We start from the raw sequence: 27,494 nt of genomic DNA on the forward strand, positions 1-27,494 counted from the left end.
TAAAACCCTCATCTATATTGTTAACAAAGTTCAGGATGTCTTCTCCCCTCTCGATGCCCATAGAATTAGGCTTTCCTTGAACTATTATTAGTTTGATTTTTTTTCCCACCTCATGGGTCCTGAGAATTGGTTAACAAGTCAGGTTTCCTCCTTCCTGTTGGCTATTGGAAAATTGTTCGTAATTTGTGACCCACGTGTATAACAACTTTGTGAGACTTCTTACAATTTTTTTTTCATTAGCCTAGTTTGATTCCATTGTGTAACACTTGGTTCCCCTTCTTTTGTCCAACAATTATAAACTGATTTATCTTTGAAAGGATTCTGAAAGGATCTCTTTGATCTCCATTTCTAATAAGCCTCTCTTCTTGTGATGCAGGTAATGTATTTGGAAATGGGAAAACCTCCGATTATCTGCTGTTGGGAAACTTTGTTTACACGGTGAGTACAGAGCGTTTGCCTAATTTGTTTATAAAATCAAATCCTTTCATACATGCTCATTTTATTTTCAAATTTAACTGTGGGGATTTCTGAATGTAGGGTTGTTTGCACTTCTCTTTAAAAATGAAGTAAGATGTTTAGACTATTAAGTGATTATTTTATGTTATGTTACTAATATACCACTTAAGCTCACTGACTTGATAGGTCTTTGGTTGCTATTATTTTCAGTATTCCCTCTTTCCTCTTGGCACCCCCCCCATTTCCCCTATTTCTTTTCCTTGTCTCTTTTTCTTCATTTTTATTTTACTGCCCTTGTTAATATTTTTTTTTTTGCTTTCCTGAATTTATGGCAAATATTATCATACTGTTCTTGAGTGTTGAACCAGTAATGATTCTAGAGTCCCATGATAACTAAAATGGGAGAGAAATCACTATTTGGGGACATTCCATCCACACAAGGCATGGAACCCACTGTGTTAAGTCACTCTCCAAACACAGAGGACACACACATATGAGTGCAAGCCCATTCCTCCCATAAAGGGCTAAAAAAAGTTTTAAAACCACTTTTCCCTTAGAAGTCAAAAGCACTACCTGGATGCTAACATCGAGGTCACATAGTTGGTGTATGGCAAGTTTACTACAACTTTCAGAGCTGAATTCTCAGCTGACGTTAACTGAAACACGGAATAAATGGTGGAGCCTTGGGCACGAATAGTCTAACTCCAGGACAAGTCCAGTTAACCCTTGTGCTACCCCCTGGAAAACTCAGGGCAGTTCATTAAACTTAGTTCCCGTACTTCAGAACCAGTAGCAGTGTCAGCGATGATAATGGGTGTGTACATCATGGACGGTACAACAGGCTTCTCTGTATCCTGATCTGTAGGGTTGGTAAGTAAGTCAGGTTACAGAGTAAGTGTTTAGGTTTCTAAATATCCAGTTATACTACTTTTAGGATTTATCCTTCAAATTCGGAAAGTAGGAGCTTCAAGTATTACAGATGATATACAATTAAAGCAAGCTTGAAAACCGGGTCACTGCAGATGTGTATTCACGGTTCACCAATTGTACGCAAGCCTCGTGGATGGACTGGGAGGGTGTGCAGGGATGGCAGCGGCAGTGGGATGCTGCTCATGGGCTGTTCTGACCGGTCCTGGCCATCATGAACAGCCCCCCGGCTCGTTCACCTGTTTCTTTGCTTGGTCGACATATAAGGCAAGTTGTGAATAATCGACCAGTCCCCTAGTCTCATTCACAGTGTAGTACCTGGTCTTTAGAAACCTCACTTTTAAAGATTTGAACTAACACAGTTATGGAATAGAATAACATTTTCCCTTCTGTTTTAGTTTGTGGTGATAACCGTGTGTTTGAAAGCTGGATTGGAGACATCGTATTGGACATGGGTAAGAACGTCTCTAACCACAACCAAAGCATGTAACATTTACTTACGTGTTATCACGAACATTATTGTTCTTCATTCTAACTTTATGTATCCCTGTACCCTCGTTCCTTGGGTTGTTAATTGTGAGGGGTCTTCTGTGGAGTGGGGAGAACTGGGAATTCTAGTTTGTCTAGTTTGGAAACAGTAAAAAAAAAAAAAAAACTCACATAAGTTTATTGACCACAAGATTTTCAGAGACTTTAATATATTATTGTGGATATCCCAGGAAGGAGAGAGGCTTCCAAGCTTGACTAAGAATCTTTTCTTAGTAGAGTGTGTCACAAGACACATTCGGCAGAAAGCCCATTGGAAAACGATTACGAAAACCGGCCATATGAGCAAAAGATTTGTCCTCGGACATTTGTAAATATCCAGCCTGGATAAAACAAGTTCCATTTGAGAACATTAGCTTTGACGCATATTCACATCCAGGTAGAGAGACCCAGGACATGAAAAGAAATAAAAGTTTGATGCACAGGGGAAAGATGGGCCCAAGAAACCTAGATTGGACAGTCACCGACATACAGGTGATGTTCTCACAGGTGGTGCCTAGCCTTTCCCGGTGAGAGCGTGCAGAGCAGAAATAAAGGTTAAAGATGGTAGCAGATGAAAAAAGAGGAAAGTCAGAGGAGATAGACCCCCAAAGAAGGTAGAGAGGGAACAGTTATAAATGCCAGTACCACAAACATCCTAGCTGTTGGGGAAGACATTAGCATCAGCGCTGATGAAAGATCCAGTTAAAACACACACACGTCATTATTTAGAAATTCCTACAGAGACTGTTTTATGGGTGTAGTAAAAAATGAATAAGGGCATTTGCGAAAGCTTCGTTAGCACGTGCATGTGTACACAGTCTCCCTGAACGTCTCGTGACTCGTATTTCCTTCCTTCACAGTTCAGCCACATCGCAATCTGGGGCAGCATCGCGCTCTGGGTGGTGTTTTTTGGCATCTACTCATCTCTGTGGCCCGCCATTCCGATGGCCCCCGATATGTCAGGAGAGGTAATGTGTCCTAATAACTCATGAGCCAACACATTGTAAAAATTGGTATTCATTAATGAGCTGTAATTGTCTGGCTTGGGTTTATATTAAAATAGTAGTCAACCATTTAAAAGCTATTTTTAAATTCCACATTTGCGAGGAATAAATCTTGAGAGAAGATTTCACACTTGGACATTTAACTTAAATCCGACTTATCCTTTCATAAGCATAGCTAGAACCATAAAATATGGTTGTCAGGGGCTTGACTCATGTTAAGAATCTCCATATAGAAGATACCATTTTAAAATGAGACCATAAATCCACAGATACATTTTGGAGAAGAGATTTGGGGAAATGGTGAGCTTATGTCTTTGGGACAGTCTATCATTTCTTCCGTTATCTCTTATTCTAAAGAAAATCTACTGTCACTGGATTAAATGCATTTTTTTAGAGTCATCTTAAATGATACCGGTTTGGTTTTCATTTTGAACGAGTTAGGGCATCTGACGTTTCGGCCTTATCACAGTCCATTTTCAATCCTGTCTTTCAGTTTCTTGTTACACTGGTAGGAATTGAGTTATTAGGTGTTCATGCGGGAGTGTCACAAGATCTCCTTTCCTTCAGAAGAGATTCCAGCAGTAGGAGGGTTTATGATTTCAATTGCAGGAAATTTGACATAAAATGTATAGAAGAAAATGTGGAAAACATTTCAGGATTTCCTGTGACCTCACAGTAACTTGCAAATCAAGGAAATGTGAGCTCTGTTACAGAACATCGTTATCCTACAGCCACAGGAAAGCTTTCCAGTGGTTTCCATGGATTTGTTGCCCCTAAGTACTGCCTGAGTACCTTTCACTTTTGACAGTCTGGTTTATAGATCATTTTCATGAAATTTTATCTGACAGCATCCTGCTTTTTATAAATTAGCAGAATGCAGACACATTTTTAAAAAAAATTTTGTGGTTAAATTTATTAGAGAGAGGCATTATACACTATTACAGCGAAACCAGACATGTCAAGGAGCAAGTACTTCCTTCCACCAAAAATGAAGGCCTCTTTTGAAACGTACGTACTGTGAACTCGAGAAGATTTACAGCATGTATTTTGAGGAAAACAGAAAGGGCTGAAGCACCTCCTCCTTACCTTGGTTTGAGCCCTTTTTCCCTGAAGAAATAAAACCAAAGACCATGTATGTTTGAAGATGCCACTTGGAAAATCAATTCTGTTCTTTGTGTCTATTTGATGTGCTCTGTCTGACTGGACCTGCTTTTCCCTGCGGTTAATTTCAATTTAATGTCATTTTCAGTAGACCTCATTTTATCTCATTTCTTAATGTGTTAGCTTCAAAACAAAAGATGTTGAGATTCGAATAGTTTAAGCGACTGTAACCAACAGCTTTGATGACAAGAACAGAGTTTTTGACCACCTACTTCTAGAACAAGTGTGAAGTTTGATTGGCTTTTTGCCAACCAAATATAATTCTACCCTTGCCTGTAGAATTCCTGGTATTACCCAAACACAGAACTTAATATCATCTCTTGGGACTTGCGGTGATTCTGTGTTTAATTCAAAGTGAAATGAATGTCAGTGCTCCATCACGTTTCTGTTCACTTCATATACAGTGGGAAGTGCTAACAGGGGTTCTTTTTCTTGTTATTTTATTACTACTGATTCTTTGAATATAATGTTTAAATAGCTGGGGCTCCGCTGAAAATATGAAGAATGGATTAATATATCTGTAGGCTTGACTAGCTTGTCCAAAGTGTAAGTCTGATGAATTTATTCAAAGAAAATACTTTAAATCTATATAGTACTTAGTGTGTCCAAAGCATTTTGATATATGTGTATGTGAGCAAATGAGCCTCACAAGAACTCCCAAGAAAGGGTTTAACAAGTGTGCCACTCAGATCCTCAGGGGTAGATAGTCTGCATTTACTATTTCCTGGGCCTGGGGAAATAGATCCCAAGAAATATCTGTAGCAATACTCAATTTTTGAACCTTTTTATTATGTAGAGAGTCACTAGTTCTATAATCCAGTTAATTTCAGAAAGAAGTAACTACCCATAGGTTTGCATTTTTCTAAGCTTAAAATTCTATATTCAATCAAGAATATAGCCAGATACAGGGGTGCTGGGCGGCTCAGTGGGTTGAGCGGCTGACTCTTGGTTTCGGCTCAGGTCATCGTCTCAGGCTCCTGGGATCGAGCCCCGTGGTGGGCTCTACACTCAGTACAAGTCTGCTTGTCTCTCCCCTCAGCTCCTCTCTCTGCTCTCTCTCTCTCTCAAATAAATAAACAAAATACTTTTTTTAAAAAAGAGTATAGCCGGATACATACATACATGCATATACACAAACATGCGAATATATGCAAAATGTATTTATGTACCAATATTTGTATCTGTGTGTGTATGTATAATTGGCCAGCAATGTTGAATAAAATTTACTTATTCATCTGTTAACTTTCATAGCAAAATGCTGTTATATATTACATATATCACTGAGTGTTACATAGGGTAATATATTACTATAAATATTATCAGGGTCAGTATAAATATTAGCCTTCCTCAACCTGACATGTTTTATGTAATCCACATAATGAAACATGGCCCAGGGCAGCCCCCAGGATTTAAGGCTACTCCACAGGATTTGTGGTGTGGTGTGTAGTAACTTTCTGTCACAACCACTGCTGAGTCTCACCCTCTGATCCCAGCACTGTACCTTAGGACTCCAGTTCTTTTCCTGTATTAATGTGGCAGCAATTCCTCCTAAAACAAAACAATTAATTAAATATGTACGTCTGTTTTGGTTGCCTAAAACCTTCATAAGGGCCTACAGGATAGTACAGAATTATTAGAGATGGAGTAAGACTGAAAACAGCAGCCCCGCTCCCCCATCCCAGTTCAGGTGGTATTTTGGAGGGCGATACATTATGCAGCATCAGCAAGACAGAGAAGCTCTTCAAAACAGCAACCAAGATTTGGGGAGGATAATATCACCATTAATACCTAATGTGTATTAAACACTGCATCCCGGGAACTTCTCTCAGTACTTTATATGCATTTGTTCCCTCCATTCACCAACTATTTTTTGAGATTCTTCAATGTGTCAGGCACTGTTCTAGACACTGTGGATCCATCAGCGAATAAAATAGACAAAAACTTACGTACTTCTCAGCCTACTTTTCTAGTGGAAGAGGACAAAATAATTAAGTGAAATATATAGACAGACATAAGTATATAAAGAAAAATACACTCAGGCAAGGGGGACTGAGAGCCACGCTTTCCGTCGTGCTCCCTGCACAGCGTTGTGGCTTTTACTTCCGGTCAGATCAAGAGCCGTTGGAGGGACTTGAGGGGGAGGTATTGGGATCTGGCTTGGGTTTTCGTGGCAGGACCATGGCTGCTGTGGTGTAAAGCATTTAAGAGGTTATCCCAGTCACCCAGGCGAGAGATAATGGTGGCTTGGGCCAGGCAACAGCAGCGGTGGCAGCGGTCAGATTCTGAATCCCTGTTAAAGGTCAAGCAGATAGGATTTGCCTGCAACCTGGATGGGAGGAGTGAGAGGAAAAGAAAGCAAGGCAGACCCCATCCTGTCGTCCGTGAACCTCGTCAGGATGTGCTTCTCCTCAATTCACTGGATCCTCACTGCAAACTTGTTATAACTAGTTTACAGATGAGAAAACAGAGACACCGAGAAAACACAGAGGCCCATTTTGGCTCAAATAGAGCATCTCTCAAACATCTAGAGATGCAGTATGTCATGATGTCGTGACAGGATGCTGGGCTCATTTAACCGCCCCTTTCTGTGCCGTTTGGCCACTGGTGACATTCGCAGAATCTGTCACCGGCACTTGCAAGGCTGCCTTCCAGCTCCTAAGATTCAGATCTCTGTGCGCTTCTCTCCAGTCTGTTCCCCCCAGAGGAGCATCCGAAATGTCACAAGGGCACAGACTGCTCTGCTCTAGTTAACGGGGTCTCGGGGTGCCAACTCTACACAAATTAGGCAACTTACAAGTACAGGTCTCATGCTTCTATATTCAGCTGGATGCACATTCACACATAGATCAGGGTTTTAGTGCTTTCCAATTTACATTCTTAGTGCATCTTTGCAGCCCCATCTGAAGACAGAGCTATTTCTCTAAATATGTTCAAAGAAAATCCTTGCAACACTGAGAGGGGATGGGAAGGGAACCAACGTTTATTGTGCACACACTGTGTTCTCCAGGCACTGTGTGTGATTTCCAGCGTTGTTTTATTTAGATCCATATAATAAACCTTTGTGGTAGGCAAAGTGATAGCAGGTGGCCTAGAGAATTCATTCCAGGTCTTCTTTTCAAATCTATTGGTTTCCTCTAACATCTTAAGGATCTAAATACCTTCTCTTTGGGGCCCTTGCTACTCTTTACCTCCAGGTAGGAAATTCTTTTTTTTTTTTTTTTTTTTTTTTTTCTTTCCTTCCTGCAGCCATCTTCCCTGCAATCCACTGATGTCCCTGATTTAGCTGCTATTCCCCGGATACCCATGGCCCTGATCAGTTTCCCTAAGTTAGCCAGTTACAGACATGTTCCCATCTCTTTTCAAAAGCACCCCAATTTTTAATTCTCCCTTTTCAACACCTACCTAACTCCCTAATACATTTATAGAAATTCCATCTCACTTCATATCCTGGCCGCTTGCCTCTTCTTAACAGCAATATTAGGATAAATACCCATCTCATTAAAAAAAAGTTTATGAAAATGAAAACACAGTCATCCCATTATCACTGAAGAATGCCCAGTTTCCACTCCGATAGTAATGGGGCCTCATTTTCGGAAGGCCAGTCACCAGGATACGCACTTTCCTTGCCTTCACTGTGGACATTTGCTACAACACGGCAGAATTGTACACTTCACAGACACAGAGTGGTTACGCACAGTTCTCAAGGTCACACAGCTTGTGAGTGAGCTGACACTGGAACGCAGAGTCTGTGCCCTCAACCTCCTTATACACTGTCCTCTGTTCCTTTTACATTTCTTCTCTCTTTTCTCATCCCTCTCCATGGAGGCATTTCCTCCCAGCCTCATCAGCCTTAAAGATCTGAGATGCCTTTTTCGTGTCAGCGACACCCATCAAAGCACTTGCATCCAGTTGGTACACTAAGCAGCCTGTTGTCTGTAGGAATTATTTCTATCATCAGCCGTCCTCAGGACCTATACTCATTTCCCACTGATTGGGGGTTCTTTTCACACCATGAGATCATTTCTTTCTCCCTTAATTCAGCACATTCTACATGCACGAAGTTCCAAAAATCTGTTCCGGAAATATCTTAGAGTTGAACGCAGTCTTCGGTGACTCCAGCTAGAGCCAGATTGGGTGGCTCTCAGTTGGTGGGCAGGGTGTTGCCATTTAGGAACATTCCTTCCTATAGCGTTGCACTTTGTTTCCATTACAGTAATTCTGCGTCTCTGTCCAGAATAATGATTCAATGATAATGATTAACAAGTATCCCAGTAACAGGAATTATTGACATATTTAATTGTTATGAGGGAATGCTGACATCAGGGTGGGGGGCAGTGGATTTTACAAAGGTAGGACATGCAACAATAAGAAATTACTGAGGAGAGGAAAAAGAAAGAAAATAGTGCGACAGGCTCGACTGCGACTTTAAATATGTCGCTGTCTTCCTCTCACAAATATGGTTGTGATTTAAGAGAAGGACTTTTTTTTTTTTCAGACCTGACTTGTATTTTTTCACACCAATACAACAATTTATGGGGTAAGGTAGACCCTGGGGAGAAGTGCTATGTTATATAAACATATGCTAGCCTGCTTTTCCGACTTGTCTAGATGATGTTACTGGGTTTTGTTTTGTTTTGCTTCTAATTTCCAGAAAAAAAATATTTTAGCCACTATGATTAGTACACCAGATTAAAAACTAAAAAGCAAGCTACATACATCAAGGATCATTTCATATCACGATTAATACCAGCAGCTTAGTATCGGCAAAACTTTTAAATTTATCATGGCTTTGCAGACATGCACGGTAAAGTCCTCCAAAGCACCATCTGGTTCTGCTCTCCCTGGCCTAGGGGATCTATAAAACTACCGAAGGAAATTGAAGTTAAGGAACAAGCATGTGTTTTACAGAATTTCAGATCTCTTGATTGAGGTTTGTAAAGTCTTTCTGAAAAACAATAAAAATCTTTGTTAAACTCTTTGGTGTCACCCCTGTAGGAAAGGTATTAATAAACTACATTAGTGATATGATTTTCCTAAATTGTGCCATTGCCCACTTGACCAACACAATAAATTACTTTACATATGAGGAATTTCCTGGTTAAAATAGTCTTTATTCATCTATCAGCTTTTAATTACCTAGATAGCATGTCATAATTTATTGGTCACAAGACCAGCCCTTGCCGATGGGGTGGGACAGTGTTATGATACAATGGAGTTTCATCCAAGATTACTGTGCTTAGCCAAGTAGCCTAGAGGGAACAACTACCCTGAAGTCTGTCAGATGTTCTTCAATGAGCCAACAGTTGGGAGCCCATCCAGCAAAACACACTGTTGGTCAGCAGGCCTCATGCCCCGACAGTTAATGAGACAGGCCACACTTTCACAGTGTTTAGGGCAGCTGACTGAATAGCCACTTTCAAGCCCATTCTGTAAAGAGAAGCCTGTGTAGAAACAATAAGAAACAGAGGCACCTGGGTGGCTCAGTCAGTTAAGCATCTGCCTTCAGCTCAGGTCATGATTCCAGGGTCCTGGGATCAAGCCCCACGTTGGGCTCCCTGCTCAGTGGAGAGCCTGCTTCTCCCTCTGCCTGCCTCCCCACCACTCCTGCTCTCTCTCTCTCACTCTGCTCTCTATCTCAAATAAATAAAATCTTAAAAAAAAAAAAACACTAAGAAGCAAAGAGAGAGATGGATATGACAACTGTAATGTCAAATCAGGACATTTTCAAGTTAGAGCCGTCTTCAGAGTCATTGTGAGAGCTGCCTTTCTGTAGAGACAGCATCTTTAACGACAACACAGAGCAAACCTATATTGAATGTCTAACATACGCCAGGCTCTGTGTTGGGCAGTGGAGGATGCAGAGATGAATGGAATCAGTTCTTACTCTTAGGGATCTCATTACTAATGATGGGATGTTGATGTCATAAATGTAAGAAACGGTATGGCAGAACCAAACCATAGGAAATTGAGCAAACCATAGGAAATTGAACAAAGCCCGCTGTTAGTATGTCAGAATTTGCCTATTCTCTAAAGTCAACTCATTCTTGCATTCATTCATTCCTTAAATATATGTTGAGAGCTTAATGGGTGCCAGGTAATGGGTTAATTAGGCCAGATCCGCATTAGCATATAGGTTGAGGGGACCAGGGAATGGGAGGGAGAAACAATCAAAAATCAGTTAACAAATGACTAAAGGATGAATGACTAAAGGTAATTTCACAAAGTGATAGGAAGAAAACAGGGTGCTATGATATGTGGCAGGACGACAATGGCTGCCCCAGGAAGGTCTTTTTGAAGAAGGCATGAATAAGCTGAAGCTCAAAATGATGCATGTATGAAGAAGAGCATTTCAGGGCTGAACAACCAACAGGTGTCTGTGCTCTGAGGCAGGAATGTTGGAACAGAGAGGGTGGGAAAGAGTGCTGAAAGGAGTAGGTAAGATGGGCAGAGGCCAGGTCACCCCTGAAAGCTCAGCATTCTCGCTCATAAGACCAGCATGGCTTGTTTCTGAGTTACATGCCAGGGATTCCATCAGAAACGCCCATAAAGGAAACCACAAATGTCACTGTGTGATCTGCTTCAGTAAAGCTTATAATTGAACACAATTCTTGCATTCTGTGTTAGAGTGAAATAAAGAGATCATCAGTGAGCGGTCAAAAGCTGCTTTGTTCCATGTTATCACTTAGGCTTCCTAGCAGTATCATCTGAATCAAGTTATTTTTTGGCATATTTTTTGATGCTTAAAAAAAGTGATTGTGGATTAAATGATAGCAATTTGTTTCTTTGTCATGTAAAAGAAGTTTGGTGATGGCAGTCAGTCCAAGGCTGGTGTGGCGGCTGCACAGTCATCAAGAACCAGGTTTCTGCAATTTGCTGCACTGCCAACCTCATAATCCAAAGTGGCTGCCTCAGCTCTAGCCATTTTACCAACATTCCAGCCAACAAGAAAGGGAAGAAGACAGATTAACCCTTTCTCTTTGATGCTCTTTCCTAGACATTGCCCACCACATTTCCACTTCGATCTCATTGGCCACGAGCTAGTAATGTGGCCACACATAGCTACAACTAGAGAGCCAGAGGAAGATGGTCTGAGCTAGAGGACAAAGTGTCCAGCCAAGAATCAAGTGTTTGCATCTAAGAAGAGCAGGGAGGATATATTGGGGAACAACTAAAAGTTTTTACCATGAAAGTTAGTAATTTTTTCAACATAAGCCATTTAAGAGCCTTTATATGTCTTTCTTACAGCTAAGTGCTTTTCATTTTTTTGAGGTTTTTAAAAATAATTTCCTAAAAGAGATGGTAATTATGTGACAGGATGGAGGTGTTAACTAATGCTCTGGTGGTACTCATTTTACAATTTATAAACATATCAAATCAGCAAACTGTATGCCTTAAACTTACATGTTATGTGTCAATTATATCTCAATAAAGCTGGAAAATAAATTTAAAATTTTTTAAAGTAACTTTCTACAATCTGAGATATAGGTCAGTATGTTTCACAGATTGAATTACTAGAAATCGAACAAGTGATGTTTTCTGAGATGGTTTTTGAGATAAAGAGCCATCACAAAATTCTAAAAAACTGCGGGAATGACAGAAGAGTGAGCACTGAGATGATGTACTCTATCTTACACAACTCGTCCAGGAACATCATAACATTTTTAAATTATATTTCTTATAATAAAAAGAATATTTGGTTACTAATTCTGCCCTCATTTTTCTACTTTTAAGTTTTTTAAATAGCACAACAAGGAAGATTAAAACAAATTCTGTTCTCAATTATTTTCACTATTCTGGGAACTAGATCCCTAGGAAATAAAGTTTCAGAGCCACACATATCCTGGCGCTCTGGGTTCCTTTTCAGAAAGATGATTTTGCATGTTCAGTTCTCAGTATATATTGGTATGTAGTGAAATTTAACTTTCTTTTTTAAAAAAGTTAACTTCTCACTTCAGGTCCCAACTAACTCACTCTTCATCCCTTTCCTCTGAGCATCTTTCTTAATCATTTCTTTTCTCATTCTTCCCTTTGCCAGAGGGCAGAGATGCAAAGGCTGTTCCCTGCATCATACAGCTAGATTGAATATCAGTTCTCAGTCCCTCAGACCTAGCGCTCCCACTTCAGCCCCTCACCACCATCCAGAAATGTCCTTGGGGGGCAAAAAGCGTATAAATACCAAGAGCTAGTATCTAATTTGCATATTTTTTTCTATGATTTGGAACAACTTGCATCTTTTCTAAGATTTTTGTTTGTTTATTTGGAATAGGCCAAGCCAAGGTTTTTCTTTGTCTCTGAGTAATTGAGAGCTTCTGGGAATAATTGCAAACATAACTGGAGTTTATTCGAAACACCCTTCTTCTTAGTTATTTTCTGGGTGTTCTGCCCTGTCTGTTTTTATGGAGAAACTAATAATTCCTCCTGTAGAAGAGCCCAAGTCAGCGCAGCACAATTGAGATTTACGGAGTGCCTCTGTGTCAGTGGCTCATAAGGTGAAAAAGGAGAGCCCTCCTGAGGAGGGTGAGTCCTGTGGGTAAAACAGATCGAGGGGTAATTATAATGGGGGGTGCTAATTATTGTGATCAGGATGCCGAGGGTTCTAGCAGAGGGGGGGCCCTCAACCCCCAGGCTATAGTTTGCATAGTTTCTTGGTACTTCTGGTCCCAAGCTGTCCAAGAAGGCAAGTGGGAGAAGGACTTCCCAAGCAGAAAACAGCCCAAGCAAAGAAGGAGCTTGGGGTGGCCACGGTAGGAAACGGTTAGAGCTAGAATTGAAAAGTTAAGGAGAGACTAGGTCACAGAAAGCTACTCTAATGTCATTAACATCATTACTTTAAGCCATGGTGGATGGCTTTTCATTATGAAATACAGAGTATTCTAGAAAGTACCTGAGACCATAGAATAAAGATTTGGGTCAGAGGACATGACTAACAATAAATGCTAATAATAAACGAGTAAAGATGAAAAACATTTTGAATTTTGACGTGACTATAATAGGATATAGTTGAAGATTTGCAAGAATTTTTTTCAGCTAAAATAAGACATCAAAGACCTTTCTCAGTGATAAACACCAGAACATAGAACTTGGCATGTGCCTTCCTCTGTCTTTGGGTTTTATCAGAGGGAAGTTTTGAGCTAGACTACCCAAGATATGTAGCCACTGAAGGATTTCAGTGGAAGTTCATGTCTTCAAGCCAAAGTTTCTAGGAGCTTGAAGTCTGTCTCTGGTTAAAGTACAAAGTAGTGGGGATGCACCATTTAGTGCTGACCCAGTGATACTCAGGTACCTCCAAATTCAACCGCATACCCAGGTACCACAATTAATTGAGATAGAAAGGCTTGAGCCTCTGGGAAAGGCTCACACAACTTAGAGACCCTGGCAATGTCACACCCTGGTGTTTCCCAGGCCTTGGACACAAAGACACTTCCAGAAATGTTAGCAAGTTGAAATTCAACTAGCACTGTATCGTCTGAAAGCAACACTGATTTTGATGAGCCAATACGAAGTTCCCATACATCAGTGGTTGTGTTGCCAGGAGAAGGCACGATGTTGAGACACTAAATATTATTCTGTTTATATAAAATTTATATTTTGCCATAAAAATATAGATGTTAAAGTTGTGAGTTTCAGCTTTCAAGATACCAAAAGGTATCCTTGTACCCCAGGCGCAGTGCATCAGCTCTCCCAGCCCCTGAGAGTAGGAACTGAGAAAGGGAACTCAGGGAGGAAAGACCACGTGAGTAACAGGTTGGATGAGATGGGAGTGAAAGTGGAGCAGAGGGACAGAGTCTGCCTTTTCCAGAGTCTGACACTTCCAAAGAAGTGTCCAGCTGACAGGGCAGAGACAAAACACTGAGGCACGGGAGGGAGAAGAGAGCCACAGTGTGGTTGGAAAGACCCAGAAATTTTGTATGAAAAGAAACCTGAAAACCTGAAGTTTTTTTATGAAAATGATTTCATGAAGATGCTTCCAGGTGACACCAGAAAGATTAACCCTGGGGCACCTGGGTGGCTCAGTCAGTTAAGCGTCTGCCTTCAGCTCAGGTCATGATCCCAGAGTCCTGGGATTGAGCCCCGCATCAGGAGCAGGGAGCCTACTTCTCCCTCTCTGCCTGCCACTCCCCCTGCTTGTGCTCTGTCTCCCTCTCTCTCTCTCTCTTTCTGCAAATAAAAATTAAAAAAAAAAAAACTTACAAAAAAAAAAGATTAACCCAGACAGAGGAGGAGGCAAGAGATGTTAAGTGAGCTCATAACTTGGTGAATGGCTTTAAAAAAAGTAGTGGGAGGTCCTGAGATGTGAGGATCCCCACACGGTCACACAGACCGCCCCCTGCATGGACACGGTTGCTCTACCAAGATATTTCAAAGGCGCCATGGCCAGAAAGAACTATTACACTCTTGGGTCTGACACCCTACTGGCCAAATTCTAAGAAGCATGTAATGGGATATATAAGCTATATATAATAAGTGTTTGGATTTTTTTTCCCAAAACTTGTTAACTCCTTTGGAAAAGCCCTAAATCTTCAAAAATAAGCCCTCCTACACAAAGAAAATGAAAGGTCCCATTCACAGCAACAACGGGAGAGACTGTGGCCAGTTATGTATGGGGTGAATGAGAAGAAAGCTAGAGAATTAGATAAATGAGAGAAATATAAAAAAACAAGTTAAATAAATAAACATACCATGTTCCTGAATGGGAGGATCACTATTGAATTGCCCCTTCTTCCCAATTAGAGAACAATTTGGGGAAAAAGAAAAAGACAATACATCTTCTCTGCATGATTGTAACTGAGCCTAGGAAAATAATCCTAAATGTGGAAAGGGAAGTTAGGGTCTGACTAGAAATAGTGGTTTTATTATAGCTATCTTGAATGTTTCTCATATAAGCAAAAATTTATGATATTTCTGCTTTTTAAGGTAAAATTCAGAATTTTGATTTATGTGAGTAGCTTAGAGTCATTAAATACACTTAGGAAAATAGAGGCAAAAGGAAAGAAACAGCACTGCCCCACTAGCCAAAGGTAATCACTGTTAACATATTAGTCCAGTCTTTTTTTTTTTTTACCCTTAATTTGTACACTTAACTTTGATTAAATAATTTATTCTTTCCACAATTACGTGTCAAAGGACTATTCTAGTTGCTGGGGATACAGCAGTGAACAAAAGAGAAAACTCCTGCCCTTGTGTGCTTATACTCTCGAGGGAAGGGACAGGGGAAGGAGAGGGACACATATCTAAGTCTGTTCTGGAGTACACAGGGTGGAAGGGCTAGGAAGTGGGTAGAGACTGGATTTGGGGGGAGGAGGATTTTGATCTTAGAATCCCTTTAATTTTTTAAACATTTTATTTGATAAAATGTACATAATTTACTATTTATCATTTTAAACATTTTTAAGTGTAGAGTTTTGTGGTATTTAAGCACATTCACAGTGTTGTGCAGCCATCACCCCATCCATCTCCAGAACTTTTCCATCATCCAAAACTGAAACTCCATCTATTAAACAATTAGTCCCCATTCCCTCCTCCCCCCAGTCCCTCACAACCACTGTTCTACTTTCTGTTTCTGAATTTGACTATTCTACATAATGCATATACATGGAAACATAGAATATTTGTCCTTTTGTGTCTGGCTTATTTCATTTAGCTTCATTTAGCAGGGTTCATCTGTGGTAGCATGTGTCCAAATTTCTTTTTTTTTTTTTTAGGCTGATATCCCATTGTATGTAGTTTATCCATTTATCTATTTCATATATCCATTTATTTGTTGATATTTCCACCTTTTAGATGTCATGAATAATGCTGCTCTGAACATTGATGTAGATTTTGTTTTTAAGTAGAGCAGATTGGATTTGCCAAAGACTGGATGTGCAGTTTGGGAGAAAAGGGTGGAGAAAGGATGACTCGTAAGTTTTTTGGCCAGAACAGCTGGAAGGATAAAGTTAATGTTTGTTGAGATGGGGAAGACTGGGATGATATATTCTTCTTTTTATTTGACATTGCAAAGTATTCATGTAGCTAATAAAAGTCTTCATTAATGTTAGTAGGAGACCTTCATTCTCTTCCTGCCCATTCTATATCCTTTCCTGACTCCCCCCAAAATTACATCATTTCCAGTTATCCTACTTTCCCTGATTCAATGAAATATTTCTGTTGGTTCAATGGGGGAGGGGTGGTTTAACATACCTTACTTTTAATGCAAGTTGCTCAGCTTTGTTTGTTTGTTTAAGATTTAATTTTAAGTCATCTCTGTACCCAATACGGGGCTCGAACCCCTAACCCCAAGATCAAGAGTTGAACGCTTTACTGACTGAGCCAGCCAGGTGCCCTGTTGCTCCACTTTTTTAACAGAAAATACAGCCTATGTTGAAAAAGGATGGTTAAGGACCTGGATCAACCTTTTCTCCCCCCTCCCCAGATCACATAAACACCTAGTTATAACTGCTCCCAGGGTAACTCCATGCCAGAATACAGGAAAACCAAGCCAAGTGTCATGGCCACATCTAGGAGCAGAGAGTCCCAAAGGTCTGGTGTTTTCAACTTTCAATCTCTCCAAACACTGGATTGTAAAAACTTATTTATTGAACAGTCATTTACTGAGCACCTGCTAGGTGGTTAAGCTCTTTGGTCGTCAGAATGCATCAAGATACATTTCTTCCTCTTACAGAGATTATGGTCTAACTGGAAGACAAAGGAGCACCTAGAAAACGGGTGCTAGGTGCCCCCAAAACGGAAGCCCAGAGTAGGGTCAGCTTACCCAAGTGCAAGGAAGGAGGTGCCAGCTGATGTGAAAGTTAAATAAACAGGGGGTCAGAGATGGAAGGGCCCAAGGATGAGAGTGAACATGGGCACCTTCCAAGAACTGAAACACACCTGTGTAGCTAGAGATGGGGGCTGGCTGAAGAGAGGGCACGTGGGAAGCAAGCACAAGTCAGGTAGGCAAGGTCTTAAATCCTATTAAGGATTTGGTACTGTCTCTTCAGGGTGTTATGAAGCCATGGAATGGGTTTAATCCAAGAGCTGATAATCTAATTTGCACTCTGGAAGTATCCCCCGGGCTGCAGTGTGGGGACAGAGCTGGAAGCAGAGCAACATGGAGTCAGGAAGTCTAGCTTGTAGGCGAGTAGGAGGATGGGCAAGTTTCTGGACTGGGGTCATGGCGGAAGGTCTGGCAAAACGCAGAACAGAACCTGGGGGTATAAAGAGACCAGAATAGAGCCCACGTTTGTGTCTTATACAGCTGGCAGTGAAGCCATTCCCTAGATAGTTGGCACAACGGAAGAGCAGGTTTGGGGGGAAAACAGCATGTGTTCAATTTGAGATGGATTACGTTCAAAGTGCCATTGCGACAAGAGATGTAAGCCACGGGGAGAGATTGTGACTGATCCCCATATAGATAATAGAAACCACCAACCTTCCCGGGGAGTGTGTTTACATGGTAACGGAAGCCTCCTGACAGAATACTAGGATATTTTACCTTTCTCTTTATTTAAGGCTTTTTTAGACAATCCATTTTCTACTAATTACAGTCTGTGAACACTGTCTTGAGCAGCTTGGATAATATTGTCTAACATGGATGTACGTGTACATAACCAGCCACATTCTGTCCTGTTTGTTTTCACTGATGTTTTTCTATTTAAAAGAACCCACATTGAATATCTGCATTCCCCAGAATTAGTTCCAGGGAATGTGTTAATAAGCAGAATGTGGATAAATACATTTAGAAACCTTGATTTAAAAAACTGTTCCATGGCGCCTGGCTGGCTTAGTCGTAAGAGCATGTGACGCTTGATCTCAGAGTCATGAGTTCGAGCCCCGTGTTGGGGGTAGAGATTACCTAAATAAAACAATAGGTAAACAAATAACGGCTCAGTAGTGTTCTTTACAGCGATTTCTCACTACTTTGCAGTGTGACTCTTCAAGAGGGCACTGCTGTGGTTTATTTCTACCTTTACTAAGCCTTAGGCCATAACTTGCTTTTGGGGGGTTGTGCTCTCAGGGCTAGTAACCACAGAACGGTTTCATGGGATACTAACCTATATGCAAAAGCTGTCCCAAATTTCAACACATAGTTCCAGAAATTGAATTATCAAATTAACAGGAATGAATGTTTACGTCCTTGATTCACGTTGCCAAATACCTTTCCCAAAAGCCAGTTCATTGCCAGTGGGAATATAAATTATTACAAAGAGCTGTTTCTCCCACACCAACTGTGATAGTGAATTGTTTAAATCTGATCTGATTTGTAGCGTTTCTGTGACTACACAGAGGCACAACACTTTTTCACTTTATCGATTACTTGCTGCTGCTTTCGTGAATACCTTCTCTGGTCTTTTGCCTATTTATTGGGATCTTAGCTATTCTTATGAAGATAAGAACTTCTATATTCTTATTTTTATAATCAGGTATTAATGCAGAATTCCATATATTTGTGTTACTCATTCTCCCAGTTTCTTGTTTATCACTTACTTTTTAGTTATGTTCTTTTAGAACATGTGGACCTTACACATTTTTATGAATCTGTTCTTTAAAGCATTTCTTCTTACACTTGTTTTTTCTGTTTTTTTGTTTTGTTTTGTTTCTTTTTTACTGTTCTTAAGCTTAGAAAGTCCTTCTATAAAGCTTTATCTAGATACTTAATAATCACTCCTTGGTTTTTTGTTATTATTGACATGAACTCTTCACCTCCCTGGAATTTATATTAATTTATCTTGCTGTCCTCCCTCCCCTCTGCAAAACAACTAAACAAGATTTACAGCACTGTTTTCTGAATAATTTTCCCTTCCTAAATTATTGTGCCCTGACAGTCTTTAATAATTTTTATGAAAAAGATGATTTGTCTCCATTTCCTAAATTAGCAAATCGAGATGAATAGCAACTTATTAATGGTCAGTTACCTTGGTCAGTTTCAGTCTTAAGATGAGAATATATTGTGACATTTAATGTGATGAAAACCATGACATTTACAAACTGACACTGAATTTGATACTATGACAAAAATTTTCTTCCTTGAAGCTCATAGGAGAGATCACTAGAAAGAACGAAACACCTAGGTGTTTCAAGAAATTTGAAAATTAAATGGAGAAGGGAAAGGTTGTTAATCAGTATCAGTAATAAAAGCAGCTACTCTGCAAACACAGTGGGGTTTGATTCTTAGTCTACTTTCCAGCTGAGGAAGCAGAGACTCCAGTCACTTCCCCCAAGTCTGAGAGCTAGGAAGGGAGGGCAGTGCCAGCACTCCTGAGAGCTGTTTATCCTCAGTCCTGCTCCAATCAGGGCCCAAGGAGATAGTCTGAGGATTCCCCAAAGGGCCTTCTCTTTGAGTCCGCGTCTGTACGTTATCCAAGAATAAGAGTTCTAGTGCACCAGTCTGACGTTTATTGTTTAGAAGGCAGGGTAGAGGGAAGAACCACATCGCTGTAGTTGTGCAGACAGCACATTTAAAGCCTCTCGCCTACGAGACCGAACTGGGGGCCCTGACGGGGAAGAAGTGTTTCTCTCTGGTGTGGGAACCAGGTGCTAAGGGAGCCCCTCCTGTGGTTGGAAGGGAAGCCCTTCTTATCCAGTCAAGCCCCTTGGCATGGCTAAGAGGCGCAGACGCTGGCGTTTTCTCAAACGCTCTTTCTCTGCAAGTTCACACGGAAGTTCCCGAAGCATGCCTCATCCCTCCCTCCGCACGCTGCGTTTTCCCGCGGCAGGAGTGCTCTTTGGAAGCCCGCGCGCTCCGACGGCCTGCCAGCGCTGCTGTGCGGACACAAGCGTTTGTTTGTTCCCCGCGCAGGCCTGTGTCCTCCGCTTTCCTGGCTTTGCAGCAACCTCGCCGGAGCCATTCTCAAGTCCCCCGGGAGCCACTTTTGTGGCAGATTCCATTTGGTTTCACAAGGCCTCGAGGAGGGGCCGTGGGGGCCGCTTGGCACGGCTCCCCAGTCTCCCACGTTCGGAGCAATTTACAAACTGCTCAGGAGGGAGCGCGCGCCCAGCCCTGAGCGGGTTGCTGTTACCCCCTCCCCCCGACTGTCTGCGGGGATCGGGCGCCTTTCCCCAGCTGACCTGCCTGCGAGTGGCGAGATGTGAAAAGTTAGAGACAAAAATGGTCTCTCCAGACGGAGGGGGAGCTTTCTTGTACAGAAAGGAAGGAAATACCTCTGTGGGATTTTATTTTTTTCTCCCCCTTCTTCATCCAAAAAATACAAAGAGACTCTGTCTTTAATGCGAATGTCGGCTTTAAATCTTTTAGGTTTGGATTAACTCTGCAAAAGAAAAAAAAAACTGACAGGCTTTCAGATATGACGCAGAAAAACTTTTTTCCTCTCAATTCATGTTGTTCATTTGTAAAGCCAAAGGCTGGCGGACTGAATAGTGAGGGCCAGTTGTTCCACATTCATAGTTAACATCACAATGATCAGAACTAGCAGCCCAGAGTATCCGCCACCTCATTTGCCTTTTCCACCAGCCACATTTAATACAAGGTGGCAAAGGCAAGCATAAATCTTGCTCTTTTTTGCCCCTAAATTAAAAAAGATTAAAATTAAGCCAAGCAAATTAGGCATTTTCAGTTGCGGGACTTAGAATCTTATTACCTTTTCCCCCCAGATGCAAAAAGAAATGGTTGGGGTTTTTTTTTTTGGGGGGGGGGTCTTTTCTTTCTCTCTCTCTCTCTTTTTTTTTTTTTTGCAGTTGTTACCTCACGAAAAAGCTTCCTTCAATCTAAACAAAACCCACTGATTTGATAGACATTTCCTATTACATAGTAATTGTTGGTTTTCACTATTGAGGATGTCAGCAAACATGTTGAAGATCATGTTTTGCTTATAAAATAAAGTGACTTTTATGTGAATATTTTCCATTTTGTTGGTGTCTAGAATATAGGTGCTATTTAATAGCGTGTTTTTATTTTAAATATGCTCAGAGCTATTTAATCCTATATAGGGGGAAAAAGAACCATAGCATCCTTGAACTGACAGTCTATATCAATGAGCCCATGTTAATGCAAAAAAAAAAAAAAAAAAAAATTAAACTGCAGTTCCTGGTCTTCAGTTGAGAGTCAAAATGAATAGGTAATCTCAAACAATTTAAAATTAGTAATCTTTATATTATTTAAGGATTGATTGATTAGGACTGTTAACATGTAATTCTGTACTGGCCTGTAAGAATTAAACTCTAGGTCATTTTTAATTCCCGAACCACACCTGGTTAAAAAAAAAAAAAAAAATCCTTGTGAATTTGAGCCGAGTGTAAATATGCCTGCATTAGTTGGCTGCTTTTTAATGGAGTTATACCAATACATTTATGCACTTAAGCAGGCACTGCAAATTTACTCTAATAAACAAATAGCCTCAAAGTGAAATAAAATATTTCTTTTGGTTTTATTGTATGACATATTCCTTTTAAACTCTGGGTAATCTAATTACATTACAGAGGGATTTTTATTCTAATGGCAAACAGCTAATAGATTTATTAATTTTTTTAACCATAGAATGATTTTCCTTGTAATCCAAAAGATTCTGATATTTAATACAAAGGAATGATTAAAACTATTTTTAATACACTGTTATTTGGGTTTTACACACTAGATATTTGGTTTGACTTTCACAGTAACAGGACATACGGATACGAGTTATGTAAATCTTCAAACAAAAATTAAGATTATTCTTCCTAATATCATAAATATCTTAATTGATTAAACTATATTGTGGTTTATATAAATGATTTTTTAATATAATGTAACATTTTACAAGTTAATTTTTATTTGCTAGGAATTGTAAATTTAGTTTCTAACTAGGATTTATTTTACGTGTTATAAAAGAATGTAAGCCAGAAATTTGCTCTAAAAGATTGATTCTGATATTCTAAGTTATAAAAGAAGGTCAAAGTTTATTACTCCACGTACTGACCACAGTAATAAAAATCTCACATAAAACTATGAAAAGACTTGGCACATGATAAAACCTTGCTATATTAGCTGCGTAAAGGGGGAAAATAGATGTAGTAAAGACATTTGTAAACACATTTGGCTTTTAGTTCCAAATTGTGCACAAGTTTGGATTTAAAATTACTGTATATCCTCTTGCAGAGTGAGATTTTTTTCATTATTTTACTTAAAATCATGTAAAGACTAAACATGAATTATGTATGTCTTGGGTGTTAAAGCCATGTTGTTTGTGATCGTTTCCTCAGGCTGCCATGTTGTTCAGCTCAGGCGTCTTCTGGATGGGCCTATTATTTATTCCTGTGGCGTCCTTGCTTCTCGATGTGGTGTACAAGGTGTAAGTATAGTACTTGGTTATAGACATAAGCGTATAGATGTACATTAATCCTCAGATTTCTCCAGTTATAACGTCAGGTCAAGAATGTAGAGTTTACAAAGTGGAATTATTAATATTAGGTAACTCTGCATATGTAAATAAAGAAGAAATGAGTGATTGAAGACTTAGGAAATTAAAGATGGAATGAGAAGTAAAGCAAGGAGTTTCAATTAATATTAGAGAATATGTTTTTAGAAATCAGCTTGAAAAATCCATTCAAGGTAGAAGAAAATCTGTTATCTCAAAACACATACATATTTTATTGATGAACAATAGTTGTGGGAGGAAAAAAGGTTTTTGCCTGCCTGTTTCAAAGCCTATTATGCAATATAGAATGAAAGAAGCTTAAACTTTACTAATTTTTCTCAAGGATTGTCAGTTTTAAAATGTTACCTCTTCCCACAAAAAAAAAGATATCATTAGAGTTAATTATATGATGCCTATTTAATAACTATGAGAGATTTAATATTATAAAACTGAAGTATTCCTTGTAAGACTTGTTTCTGTAATTACGTAATGCTCAGAATTACTGTAATTTCTTAGATTCCATTGAAAAGTGATCGCCTATACTCTACTTACTGTTGTACCTAGCAGCTTGATAATAAACCAGTTTTGCAAAGTGTTACATCTTCACACGAAGATTTACATGCAAATGCTTTTTCCCCCCCAGTATCAAGAGGACTGCTTTTAAAACATTAGTAGATGAAGTTCAGGAGCTGGAGGCAAAATCTCAAGACCCAGGTGCAGTTGTGCTTGGAAAAAGGTAAAATACACACCAAATATGTTCTTTCCCAAGTGAACTTTATGTTTTACTAGGGTTAGAAATAAGTGGTAAAATGTATATTCCTCATTTAACATGGAGCAAGCCAGTGTCAATGACCTATTTTAGAATCAGAGAGCTGTGGATTCAAATCGAATGTGCCATTCACTAAGCTACGTGTGACCTTAGCCAAGTTGCTCAGTGCTCTTGAGCCTCGATTTTCTCATCTATAAAATGGGGATAATAATATCTCCTTCATGGCTAGTTTTTAGAATTAAATAAGATATGATTGACAAACCAGGTAGCTTAGCATCTGGTGCTTAATGAGCTTTAAATAAACAGTCGTTACAACTATTATTGTATTATTAAAATGAAAGGGGGGGAGTCTTTTAGCTTGAAACAGTATCCATAATAAAATTGTAGGTAGTGAAAATCAGAGCTTGATAAGGGCAGTGTGCACAACAGTAGTGTTTACCGTATATTCAGAACTGACCTGGGCCTATGTCCCATGTGAAGTGCATTACTTTTTCAAGTCCATTCCTCACTACCACCCCCTTTATAAAAGCATGGTCAGAAACCTAATTAAATTGACCACATTCACAAAGCGTTATAGGAAAGAAATTTAAAATGTTTGGAAACAGTCTATGATCGAACACAATTATGAAGGTGATACCAGTTTCAGTTACACTAACGTGAGCTCAGGTTTTGTCTACACCAGAGGAAACAGTTTGCTCCTGTGTCTGTCACTGTCATCACGATTTGCTATTGTTACTCAGTTTGACACAGTTCAGTTAGTGTCAGACCGGGAACTCAAGCTGAGACCTTGGCTTCCAGCCTTCCTCAGTCGCATGAGGCCGGGGGGCTGGTCACCCGCACACCCGTCTGCGCCTCTCGTAAAGGGAAGAGCCCCGCTGTGTGTCAAGCGCTCACTACATGCTAGGCGCCGCACATATCACACCATATACGCTGTCACCTGGGATCCCCAGAACAGTCCTGTGCAAATTAGTCACCCCGTTCGTTTCAGATGAGGAAACTGGGACTAAGTTCCCAGTCAGAAGTCACAAAGCAGGGCCTTCTGGGGCCCCTGCTCCTAACCATTCACTATTCTCCCTCCTTTTGCTGCTTTTCAAGAATGGGAGACAGCAGGGGCGTCGTTAAGCGTCTGCCTTCGGCTCAGGGCGTGATCCCAGAGTCCTGGGATGGAGCCCCGCATCGGGCTCCCTGCTCCTCTGGGAGCCTGCTTCTTCCTCTCCCACTCCCCTTGCTTGTGTTCCCTCTCTCGCTGGCTGTCTCTCTCTCTGTCAAATAAATAAATAATCTTAAAAAAAAAAAAAAAAAAGAATGGGAGACAGCAGCAAAAACAGCCTACACCAGCCTGACAAAGTTCTTGACCTCTCTCATTGTCCCCAAGTATAGGACGGAAATGATAAGTTCCAGAGTTACGAGTATTCTTTTCCCTCCACTTCCCCCCATCTGTGTCCCTTCACCTAAACATCTGCACCTGGTCCATTGTCTGGCCCAAATAGTTCCTAGGTAAATCTTTTCTTTCACTCTAGCTGTAAAAAGGATATGCTAGGATCCTAGCTTACAAAGTTGTGAATAAAACTGTTTGCTAACAACTATTAGGGAAAGACCATACTATTACTACCCTTAGGAGTCAATTCCTTCTATTTGTAAGTATGTTCATAAACGTTATGTTAGGCCCCTGTGTGTGATATTTAGTTTTCCTGGTTTGTAGTACATAAGTGACTTTTCATAAAGCCAAGCGGAGCTTGTGATGTGGTGACCTCTTGGCCCTAACGAGTCAGTGATTCTGTGAGGGAGGTAGTCCTGCCATTAAAAAAATAATAAGTCAAGGGGCCCCCGGGTGGCTCAGTTGGTTAAGTGTCTGACTCTTTATTTCAGCTCAGGTCCTGATCTCAGGGTCATGAAATCAAGCCCAGCGTAAGGTCTCCCTGCTCAGGAGGGAGTCTGCTTCTCCTTCTCCCCCTGCCCCTCCCCTTGCTCTCGCTCACTGTAAAATAAATAAATAAATCTTAATTAAAAAAAAAAAAAGTCAGAGGGCCCCTGGCTGGCTCAGTAGAGCATATGCAGCTCCTGATCTCCAGGTTGTGAGTTCGAACCTACGTTGCATGTAGGGATTACTTAGGGGAAAAAAAAGTCAGCTTAAAAGGAATGAAGTGGATTCCACCATAACTTTTCCATAGAAAATGCATCAGATAAATTTCCTGCTGCTGCTTCATTTGCCTAAAATAGCTGTTCAGCTTTTCTCAGGCACTCCCAAATGAGTTAGCTGTTAGCTGAAAGCCACAGGTGAAAACCGTGGTATAACACATAGCCCGTGTTGCTGTTGCTGCCCATGGCTACCAGAAGGATGGTGACCACAGTGCCTTTCTGCTGGATGATGGCTAGAGGGGGAAGGAAAAGAAGAGATCTGTGAAGGAAGAAAAATAGCAACTGGTTGGAAAAGTCTTCATGCTAAATAATGACATTCTAGAGCAATTAGGAATTGTCAGATTGATTTTACTGCCAGGATTATATTTTTTCAAGACTTTATTTTTAAGTAATCTCTACACCCAATATGGGGCTGGAACTCACAACCCCTAGATCAAGGGTTGCAGCTCTACCAGTTGAGCCAGCCAGGAACCCCACTGCCAGGGTTATTTTAGGAACCTTAGAGAATGAGATTGGTGTAAAATTTTTAAAAAGTTAGCTAATCTTACCTACATTTTGAAAGAGGAAGAAATTGTGATTTCTGTGTATTCAAGCGATATCAGACTTATGTTAGTTCTAAAGTACCGTCTTATTTGATACTTCCCAATCTTTGCACATGCTTTCCTTCGTCAAGAAGCTGATACCCTCCTATAGATGGGGCAGTCTAATTCCTAGTTTTCAAAACTCAACTCAGGTGCAATTACCTCACCTTTTCTGAGATAAAATTAATTCCTACTCTGCTATCTGAGCACTTTATGCTTCTGTCGTTACACTTACTACATTGTATTGTGATGTGTTTGTTCCTCCTGTCTGTTTCTTTCCCCTATGAGATTGAGTGCCTTGAAGGAGAGGCCTCCTTTTTAGTCTTAACTGCAACCCAACACCTAGCACAGATCCAGGAACACACTTGATAAATATTTGTTGAATGAGTGATTGAAGTGTCCAGAGAATGAACTAAGGAATGAATGAATGAATGAATGAGTGAGTGAGTGAATGAATGGGTGAAAGGATGGCTGAATACTGGCTAGTAAAAGATGATTGACCCATGGGTGGTTAAATAAAAATATGATACATGAGAGCATAGAATTATATAGGTTACCCTTCCCAAACAAGTCACATCCAAAGTAACAGTGGTTTACTTCTTCGTCATAGATAGAGTGATGCAGTCTTATAAATTGAGCATCCCCCATTTTTTTCAATCTCCACTAAGCACTACTGTGAAGTTGGGCTCTACATAAGGGAAACCGCGTCAGAGAAACTGGAACTTGTAAGCACTGTGTCCAGATTAACATTTACAATCATTCATTTTTCATATTTACTTGTGTTCAAAACTAAAACATTTTGGTTAAAACAGTCTTTTTTTAGTAGAAATAGTGTATCACTTACCATATTACCCAGTGAATTAGATATATTTATTCCCATTTTATGCTGAAATTTGGGAGGGTGTATTTCATCATGTAAGTACAGTAAATTGCTCTTGAACCTTGGGTTATGGTAGAAATCAATTTAACTCTAAAGATGTTGGGACAATAAATTCAAGCCCTACCTCTTATCACTGAGTACTATTTTTGGTTAGGAAAACAACTTATGTAATACCCAGTGCTCATCACATCACAGCACTGGGTGTTATTCGCAACTGATGAATTATTGAACACTACATCTGAAACTGATGATGTACTTACATGTTGGCTAATTGAATTTAAATTTTTAAAAAAAGAAAACAACTTATATGGTATGAAACCCTGTTTTTGCTGTGACTTTTTTGTGGACGGACTCCAACACTAGGGAGCATAAGTATCTCCAACTCCAAAATGCAAAAAAACTTTAAAATTCAATTTTTTCCCTTAAGTTTATAGCAAACATTTGCTGGAAAAAACCTAAACTGTTTGTTCTATAAATGTAAAGGCATTAATACTGGTTTTTTCCTATAGTGTAAATATTTATACACTTTATAGCAGAAATATAAATTTTTTTGGACTATAGGCCTCTCATATCTCATTTGGTAGGGGGGGTGGCATTACATCTATAAATTGTATGTAACATCTTACCTTTTCTAAAACAAAGCAATAACAAATGTGAGTTCAAAAACCCAATGCTTTAAAATAAGGAATGGTAGACACTGAGCTCATGGGAGGCAGGACAGTT

The 27,494-nt window shown here is 40.0% G+C and overlaps 1 protein-coding gene across 4 annotated transcripts in view; it reads left to right on the plus strand.

Annotated features, from left to right (window-relative positions):
* Positions 1-27,494, plus strand: part of ATP8A1 (ATPase phospholipid transporting 8A1) — a 225,937-nt gene that overhangs the window by 188,743 nt on the left and 9,700 nt on the right. For all 4 annotated transcript variants that reach the window (XM_019801970.2, XM_019801971.2, XM_019801972.2 and 1 more), the window contains 5 exons: positions 377-438; positions 1,782-1,838; positions 2,772-2,879; positions 22,248-22,336; positions 23,046-23,138. In XM_019801970.2, coding sequence (XP_019657529.1) covers positions 377-438; positions 1,782-1,838; positions 2,772-2,879; positions 22,248-22,336; positions 23,046-23,138 — 409 coding nt within the window. The remainder of the gene's footprint in view (positions 1-376; positions 439-1,781; positions 1,839-2,771; positions 2,880-22,247; positions 22,337-23,045; positions 23,139-27,494) is intronic.

Source organism: Ailuropoda melanoleuca, chromosome 11 (assembly GCF_002007445.2).
Source record: "Ailuropoda melanoleuca isolate Jingjing chromosome 11, ASM200744v2, whole genome shotgun sequence".
Taxonomy (NCBI): domain Eukaryota; kingdom Metazoa; phylum Chordata; class Mammalia; order Carnivora; family Ursidae; genus Ailuropoda; species Ailuropoda melanoleuca.